Source organism: Lepidochelys kempii, chromosome 1 (genome assembly GCF_965140265.1).
Source record: "Lepidochelys kempii isolate rLepKem1 chromosome 1, rLepKem1.hap2, whole genome shotgun sequence".
Classification (NCBI taxonomy): Eukaryota; Metazoa; Chordata; order Testudines; family Cheloniidae; genus Lepidochelys; species Lepidochelys kempii.
Genome location: NC_133256.1, coordinates 199,636,247 through 199,645,839, shown reverse-complemented (window position 1 = coordinate 199,645,839; position 9,593 = coordinate 199,636,247). Strand labels below are relative to the sequence as shown.

Sequence of the window (9,593 nt, the reverse complement as noted above, 5' to 3'; positions counted from 1 at the left end):
CTGTCCTAGCACAAAATTAGAAGGACTGCCATTCTCTGTCCCTGCTAAAGATTAGGTTAGATTTTGAAACTCTGTCTTTCAATGCTATGGCCAACAGAGGTGAAGCAAGACAGGTATCAAGGTCTGCATTAAACAAATAGAAGCGGGGTAGCCAAAGGCGTCAAAGTCATGAACATATCAGCCCTCACACTAAAATCCTTTAAATATAGAGACACCGCTTCCCAAATTGTCTCCTTCAAGTCAGATACACAAACCTAGTTATTGAGAATATCAAGTCCATTTGCAAATGTTGTAATGCATTTAATTGGATAACATGTTCACAGTGTTGGAAGATGTAAAGCACAACAGAAGTGCAAAAATGTTAAATTACATCACACTCCAAAACTGGTACTTCATCCTTTTAAAAAGTGAGCGGGACATGAACTTTGAGATATTTGTACCTTGCAGGGATCAGCAGAAATGAGGAGGCTACAATTCTGTGTAGATCTCCATGAGACAAGATGGAGAAAAACAGCAGAAAAAGGGCAGGCTAATTCTAAAATATCTTGGAGAGGAAGAAAGCCAGTGGTGCAATGTGAAGCCATTTGCTGGACAGCAGTGTCAACTGTAAAAGGGCTACAGGTTACAAAAGTATTTAAAGATTTGCCTCCTGAAATCTGCTTGTTATGAGTCCAATCCAAGTTATCAGGTTCTTATATCTGGATGAAGATGAGGAATTCACTCACTTTAAAGACTTCTCATCCTGAAGGTGGACCCGGTAAAATGACTGAGCTGCACGCTCTATCTTTGATAGTTTAAGGAAGAGAGTCACATTCAGCAAAACCAAGAGCAGCAAACTGTGTAAAGAAAATCAGACTGGTTTAATCATTGCTATCATTTTGCTTCTGCAGTGTTACTTGGGCCATGATGGCCAGAATGAATAATGTTCTATCCTATCTGAACAAACCCTCAGGAAAGAACCTGAGAAAGCATCATGCAGGACTTTAAGGTATCAAGAACATCTGAGTGGGATGTATTAGGCTGTGAAACAGTCTTTCAAAGGAAGTGGTGGAAGTCTCACCCTTTGGCATTTTTAAAACTAGAGTGAATGAATACTAGAAAATGTACTGCGTGAACAATCATGAACTAGCAGCAGCACCGACTAGTTCAACCACGCACATTTTTCATTCTACATACAACGCAGTAATTGAGCTCCTCCCCTGGAGTCTTCCTCCCATTCCCCTGGATGCCAGGATGCACGGTGACCACCCTGATCGCCTGCCCCTCAGGCCAGCCCTGATTAGGACCCCACTGTACTAGTGCCATGTAAACACAAAGAAAGAGAGAGTCCCCTTACAATCTAAGAAAATGATGAGTAACAAAGGGTTCTACTCTGAAGACCACTGAAGTTGACCTCACTTGGGGCCCATATACCACAGGCTGCATGAATCGTCTTTTTCTGCTCCTATATAGGTGTAAATACGATTAGCTCTCAGACATCAGTCAAATTGTGGTTTAACCTCAGTGAGTACTTACAAGATGCTCATTATCACAATGGTGGCTGTGGTCTTCCTTGCAGCATCCCTTTTCCTTCCTGTAGGGAATGGAAAAGATCAGGTTAGAAATGCGCAACATTAATTCTCCTAAAGAGGAGTCTACAGTGCACAACAAGTGGTGGATTAGATGGCAGCCCCGATGGACAGTCACACCAGCTGTGTGCAGTCTGGGATGCCCATTTATGCACATAACAGAAACTATTTCTCTGTCCATCCCAATGGAGGAATCAAGTTTATATGTCCATCTCTTATGCTAATGCAAAGCAGTGCTGTGAAGTATGTTTCTGAGTTAGGCTTGTTCTACACTTAAAACTTAGATTGACCTAGCTACGTTGCTCAGGGGTGTGAAAAATTCATGCCCTTCAGAAACACAGTTAAGCTACACTAAACCTTGATGCAGACATCGCTAGGTCAGCATAAGAATTTTTCTATCGACCTAGCTACTGCCTCTTGAGTGGGTGGATTTACTGTAACGACCAAAAAAACCCTTCTGTAACTGTAGCAAGTGTCTACTCTACAGCAGCACAACCGCAGCTCTGCTATGTGGACAGCCTTAGACAAAGCAGCTCCCAGTGGGTACTCACTTCCATATGCCTACCTGATCACATTGCCAATGCTGCATACCAGTGACCATTCTGGTCACATGGCCAATGCTGCGTACCAATGACCATTCCAGTTTCTTTTCTTGTCTATTGAACCAAAAGTCAACCTGGTTTCAGTAATTATCATCCTGCAGAAAACACTTTAAATTCAGCTGACTGCAAAACCATTCCCCATTGGACACCTTTGGGAATTTGATATTGGCATAGGGCAGGATGAAGTGTACATTTTCTCTCAAACTAAAAGGTGTCACCCACCACTACCGACTGGTTAACCTAGAATTGTGTAAGTTACCTGATCTCCTACAATAGTTCCTAACATTCAGATTTCCTGGCCTGGCAAAGGGACATACATTAAGGCTGCAACATGCATGGAGACAAAAGCACTCACCTGGAAAGCTGGAGCAATGGTGGCAGATTAGGAATGTGGGAATTAACACAGTTACATATGCTACTAACCCAAGTTTACTCTGGTATTCTCAAGGGCTTTTTTCCTGGTTTAAGGTCTGTGTTCTCCATTCAGTGGTTACAATTTAAGTTGTTTCATATAAGTCAGAGTTCTCTGGCACTCATTATTGCACAGATGTTCCTTTTCTCTTTCAAAGTAGTTACTGTACGCCATGGCGAGTCAATCTGTCACGTCTAGTGGCAGGAAGGGGCAATAATGCTAGATGAGCTTCAGTGCCCCAGAAACGACTGAAGCAGCCAGAAGATTGACAAAGAAGTCAGTTTAATTAAAAATACAAAACAAGATGATCATTTGGGATGATGAGTCCAGGGGGCAACTGTAAAATTGTAACCGTTTCAAGGACTGCATTCAGTTACCTGTTTAGTCAAAGTCCAAAAATTAAATGCTTTGGGATTTTGTGCAAGTTCTTAAAATCAGGTTGCATTGCTTTTCCCGTGCAAGCTTTGTGCTGTGTTTAGAGTTACCTTGGAGCAGAATACATTATAGATTGGACTTGAGTTCAGCAGATGCTTGTCACTGCAAAGAGGATCAGACATGCTCCAGATCCTGTATATCTAAGCTTTAGTAATGTAAAATAAACATAAACTATTAATCCAGCTGTCTTTATCTAACTGGGTCTAACAAATACACATAGTGGCATCACGTTTGTTCTGTTTTACTAATTAAAACACCCTCTCTAACTGCTGCTATACCCACCTACTACGTTGCCCTGGGACTCTAATCCAATGTCCCCAGAAGAGTGCTGTGAAGAACGCTTAGGAAGCAGCTCTGCCATATTCCGGTGTAAATTCCGTCGTCGTCTTCTTAGGGCAATAAGTTTCCCAGGATCTTCTATAGATTGGGTTATTGCATATTCTTCCATTAGCAGATCTGATTCTACAGTTGAAAATAAGTATTTATTTTTCCCTTTGCTTTTCAAATGGAAAGCTCACATTATCTGGCTATGATAGAGAAAATAACAGGCAAGGCAAACAAATCAATAGAGGCTGTTGTCTTCTAGAAAATATATATATGATACATAAGAGATTCCTTAAACTGTACCATCGACTTGTACTACCATCATTACACTCAGTACTTTACAGGTATGAAATGTATACTTTTCCAGCACAGTACAGCTCAATGTATTTGCCAAGTGCTGTTGCTTTCTTTCTCATAGCTACAACCAAGGAAGCACTTTGATTTAAATGGGAAATCAAATTAATGGATTTTTTTTTTTTTGTATCCTCACACCTCCTCCTTGGGAGCTGACCCCAATCCCCTGGACACAAGACTATTGATTGCTAAGTGGAAAATTTTTGTAGGAGCCCTTTGATAACATACTGGAAGCACAATACAGTGGCACCCCAGAGTTAGCAATATATTGACCTAGGGCAGGGGTGGGCAAACTACAGCCCGCGGGCTTTGGATCTGGCCCGTGGGATTGCCACCCCCATGGCACTGTGGGCCCTGGCACCACATCCCTGCAGCCCCTGGGAGAGGGGGCCAGAGGTCTGTGCACACTGCCCTTGTCTGTGGGTACCTCCCCCTGAAGCTCCCGTTGTTGGATCATATTAAAGAAGTTCTGTATTAAAATCACAAATAAGTTTGATTCCCCATAGTTTAAATTCCAGGGTATTACTAATGAAGAGGTCTCTTGGTTTTTGGTACTGTTTCTCTCCCTCTCTTTGTGAAACTTGCAAGCTGCTAATTGTGTTAGTACGTTCTAAGACAGAGTCAGTTCTCAAAGCAATTATTTGTAACAACAACTGCTCACACAGATTTCAGAGTAACAGCTGTGTTAGTCTGTATCCGCAAAAAGAAAAGGAGGACTTGTGGCACCTTAGAGACTAACAAATTTATTTGAGCATAAGCTTTCGTGAGCTACAGCTCACTTCATCGGATGCACACAGAGGGAGACTCAAAGCAATACTCTGTAACAACAGAAACAGCACCCAGAGACTCCCCGCCCTTTTGTTGTATTCATCTCACTTTGTTAACAATTGTGATTAAAATAGAGATACAGGATGTATGTGGATGGTTGATTGGTGTGGATAATAACTGAATGATCAGGGAGGTGCCAGCCTAAGAATCCAGTGTACATCGGCTGAAGAAGGCGTCAAGTGGAAATAACCAGAGGACCCCTGGAGGGAAGACTGGAATCCACCCAACAGCCTCAAGGATGGGAGAACCAAAGAACAAGATAACATCTGGCAGCACGGAGCCGTCAGGAATGTGCCATCTGCTGATTGATTCAGCAACAGCATGATGAAGCAATTCCCATAGACTGCCATAGGAATAAATTCCTATAAAAATGGACTCTAGAAAGTGAGAACTTTGGGGTCTGATTCTGCAAACTATCTTCCAGAAGCATCAGATGAGCATCTGACAAGGCCCTGCTCCTTCCTCATGTCCAGGCCACCTGGCCAGTGGCTTGGCATGAGCAATTCTAAGGCTGGTAACTATGATAACAACCTTGCAGAACCTGTGTGTGTGTGTGTGTGTGTGTGTGTGTGTGTGTATGAATGAATGTGTGAATAAATAGGAGATTGAATGGAATGTTATAGCTATAACTAACTACTTACTATGATTCTTTCTATATTCACAATAAATGTGGCATTTTGTCTTTTCCCCTTTAATAAGATCCTGCTAGTTTTTATTTTATTGGTATGACACCATTGCCCGGGAACAGGGAACCATGGCCAATGGGAGCTTCAGGGGAGGTACCCACAGGCAAGGGCAGCAGGGGGAGCCCTCTACCCTCCCATTCCCCAGGGGCCACAGGGACGTAGTGCCGGCCGCTTCCCGGAGTGGGGCTGGGGCAGGCAGGGAGCCTGCCCTGGCCCTGGTGCATGCTGCTGCCACCCTGGAGCCGATCCAGATAAGCGGCACCGGGCCAGAGCCCGCACCCCGAACTCCAACTCCCTATCCTGAGCCCCGTGCATGCACCTCAACCCCCTGCCACACCCCACACCCCTCCTGCACCCCAACCCCCTGCCCTGAGCCCCCTCATACACCCCGGACCCCTCCTCTGCCTCAACCCCTTGCCCTGAGCCCCTTCCTGCTCACCGCACCCCCTCCCACACCACATTCGCTCCTGCACCCCAACCCCCTGCCTCAGCCCTACATTCATGGCCCTGCATGCAATTTCCCCACCCAGATATGGCCTTCAGGCCAAAAAGTTTTCATAGACTATCAGGGTTGGAAGGGACCTCAGGAGGTCATCTAGTCCAACCGCCTGCTCAAAGCAGGACCAATCCCCAACTAAGTCATCCCAGCCACGGCTTTATCAAGCCTGACCTTAAAAACCTCTAAGGAAGGAGATTCCATCACCTCCCTAGGTAACCTATTCCAGTGCTTCAGCACCCTCCTCCTGAAAACGTTTTTCCTAATATCCGACCTAAACCTCCCGCACTGCAACTTGAAACCATTACTCCTTGTGCTGTCAGCTGCTACCACTGAGAACAGTCTAGCTCCATCCTCTTTGGAAACCCTTTTCAGGCAGTTGAAAGCAGCTACAAATCCCCCCTCATTCTTCTCTTCTGCAGACTAAATAATCCCAGTTCCCTCAGTCTCTCCTCATAAATCATGTGCTCCAGCCCCCTAATCATTTTTTTTGCCCTCCGTTGGACTCTTTCCAATTTTGCTCACCCCGACCTAGGGGATCCTCTGACTTGAAGGACACACGAAGAGAATCTCACACTTTGTAAATTTATTTCTTGTAGAATCAGTTTCATGACCACTAAAATTTACCAGATCCATCCACAAAAAAGATTTCACCCTGTTACTACGAAAAGCAAATCCTCACCAAGTTGTTTGAAATTCTCCTCTATCCCGCTCCAGGTGTTCTTCTCAATCAGAGACTTGATGAGGCCCCATGGCTGCTTTTTGTATTTCACATCTGTGGAAAGCCTGCCACAGCACAGAATGGAATGATAAAGTGAGTGATCAATGGTAAAGTTAGTGGTTGTCCATAATCCAAAACAGTCACTATTATAAATAGTCAAGACTTTGTCAGGTGGCAGCACTCACACTGAACAGGTAGGGATTAGACATGGGTAGAGAAAAACTATAAACTGCATTGCAGCTAGAGCTCTGTGGGAACTTGAATTTCCATTTCACAGGACATTCCACATTTCAAAATTTGCTTTAGTTCCCAATAAGAATAAAAACAGATGTTTATATCTCACAAAATAAATGTCAGGGGGAAAAAAAATCCTTTTCAGGTAATTTGTAATGTTTCATTTTGACTTTGACTTTTTTAATATAATTTTAAATAAATTTCAAAAAACAAACAAAAAAAAGTTAAAATGTTCCATTCTGAAAATGTCAAAATGTAATGTCTTTGACCTTGTCAAAATGCTTTTCTCTCCCCCAGTTGTTTTAAACAGATTTTTGTTGCAATTAACACGTTCCCTTGGGAAGTTTCTGGTTTGATGGAAGCATTTTCCAACAGAAGAAACTGTATCAGAAATGTTTCAGAGTAGCAGCCGTGTTAGTCTGTATTGGCAAAAAGAAAAGGAGTACTAGTGGCACCTTAGAGACTAACCAATTTATTTGAGCATAAGCTTTCATGAGCTACAGCTCACTTCATTGGATGCATTCAGTGGAAAATACAGTGAGGAGATTTATATACATACAGAACATGAAAAAATGGGTGTTGTCATACACATTGTAAGGAGAGCGATCACTTAAGATGAGCTATTACCAGCAGGAGAGCGGGGGGGCAGGGGGGGAAGAAAACCTTTTGTAGTGATAATCAAGGTGGGCCATTGCCAGCAGTTAACAAGAACGTCTGAGGAGCAGTGGGGGGTGGCGGAGGGGGGGATAAACATGGGGAAATAGTTTTGCTTTGTGTAATGACACATCCACTCCCAGTCTCTATTCAAGCCTAAATTAATTGTATCCAGTTTGCAAATTAATTCCAATTCAGCAGTCTCTCGTTGGAGTCTGTTTTTGAAGTCTTTTTGTTGTAACATTGCGACCTTTAGGTCTGTAATTGAGTGACCAGAGAGATTGAAGTGTTCTCCAACTGGTTTTTGAATGTTATAATTCTTGACGTCTGATTTGTGTCCATTTATTCTTTTATGTAGAGACTGTCCAGTTTGACCAATGTACATGGCAGAGGGGCATTGCTGGCACATGATGGCATATATCACATTGGTAGATGTGCAGGTGAACGAGCCTCTGATAGTGTGGCTGATGTGATTAGGCCCTATGATGGTGTCCCCTGAATAGATATGTGGGCACGGTTGGCAACGGGCCTTGTTGCAAGGATAGGTTCCTGGGTTAGTGGTTCTGTTGTGTGGGGCGTGGTTGCTGGTTAGTATTTGCTTCAGGTTGGGGGGGTTGTCTGTAGGCAAGGACTGGCCTGTCTCCCAAGATTTGTGAGAGTGATGGGTCGTTCTTCAGGATAGGCTGTAGATCCTTGATGATGCGTTGGAGAGGTTTTAGTTGGGGGCTGAAGGTGATGGCTAGTGGCGTTCTGTTATTATCTTTGTTGGGCCTGTCCTGTAGTAGGTGACTTCTGGGTACTCTTTTGGCTCTGTCAATTTGTTTCTTCACTTCAGCAGGTGGGTATTGCAGTTGTAAGAATGCTTGATAGAGATCTTGTAGGTGTTTGTCTCTGTCTGAGGGGTTGGAGCAAATGCGGTTGTATCGTAGAGCTTGGCTGTAGACTATGGATCGTGTGGTGTGGTCTGGGTGAAAGTTGGAGGCATGTAGGTAGGAATAGCGGTCAGTAGGTTTCCGGTATAGGGTAGTGTTTATGTGACCATCGCTTATTAGCACCGTAGTGTCCAGGAAGTGGATCACTTGAGTGGACTGGTCCAGGCTAAGGCTGATGGTCTACCAGCTCTAATTATAGCTCCTGGACACTACTGTGCTAATAAGCAATGGTCACGTAAACACTACCCTATACCGGAAACCTACTGACCGCTATAGTTACCTACATGCCCCCAGCTTCCATCCAGGATACACCACACGATCCATTGTCTACAGCAAAGCTTTAAGATACAACTGCATTTGCTCCAATCCCTCAGACAGAGACAAACACCTATAAGATCTCTATTAAGCATTCTTAAAACTACAATACCCACCTGCTGAAGTGAAAAAACAGATTGACAGAGCCAGAAGAGTACCCAGAAGTCGCCTACTACAGGACAGGCCCAACGAAGAAAATAACAGAACGCCACTAGCTGTCACCTTCAGCCCCCAACTAAAACCTCTCCAGTGCATCATCAAGGATCTACAACCTATCCTGAAAAATGATCCCTCACTCTCACAGATCTTGGGAGACAGACCAGTCCTCGCTTACAGACAGCCCCCCAACCTGAAGCAAATACTCTCCAGCAACCACGTAACAAAAACACTAACCCAGGAACCTATCCTTGCAACAAGCCCAGTGCCAACTCTGTCCATATATTTATTCAAGAGACACCATCATAGGACCTAATCACATTAGCCACGCCATCAGGGGCTCGTTCACCTGCACATCTACTCATGTGATATATGCCATCATGTGCCAGCAATGCAGCTCTGCCATGTGCATTGGCCAAACCGGACAGTCTCTATGCAAAAGAATAAATGGATACAAATCTGACATCAGGAATTATAACATTCAAAAACCAGTAGGAGAACACTTCAACCTCTCTGGGAAGTGAGCTGTAGCTCACGAAAGCTCATGCTCTAATAAATTGGTTAGTCTCTAAGGTGCCACAAGTCCTCCTTTTCTTTCTGGACACTCAGTAACAGACTTAAAGGTGGCAATTTTACAACAGAAAAGTTTCAAAAACAGACTCCAAGGAGAAACTGCTGAGCTTGAATTAATATGCAAACTAGATACCATTAACCTGGGTTTGAATAGAGACTGGGAGTGGCTGGGTCATTACACATATTGAATCTCTTTCCCCATGTTAAGTATCCTCACACCTTCTTGTCAACTGTCTAAATGGGCCATCTTGATTATCACTACAAAAGTTTTTTTCTCCTGCTGATAATAGCTCATCTTAATTA

The 9,593-nt window shown here is 43.8% G+C and overlaps 1 protein-coding gene across 4 annotated transcripts in view; it reads right to left on the bottom strand.

Annotated features, from left to right (window-relative positions):
* The window catches only part of GRAMD1C (GRAM domain containing 1C), an 83,597-nt gene that overhangs the window by 6,009 nt on the left and 67,995 nt on the right, over positions 1 to 9,593 (bottom strand). For all 4 annotated transcript variants that reach the window (XM_073308639.1, XM_073308648.1, XM_073308647.1 and 1 more), the window contains 4 exons: positions 6,388 to 6,491; positions 3,300 to 3,479; positions 1,516 to 1,573; positions 726 to 836 (listed from right to left, as the gene is read on the bottom strand). In XM_073308639.1, the coding sequence (XP_073164740.1) occupies positions 726 to 836; positions 1,516 to 1,573; positions 3,300 to 3,479; positions 6,388 to 6,491 (453 nt within the window). The remainder of the gene's footprint in view (positions 1 to 725; positions 837 to 1,515; positions 1,574 to 3,299; positions 3,480 to 6,387; positions 6,492 to 9,593) is intronic.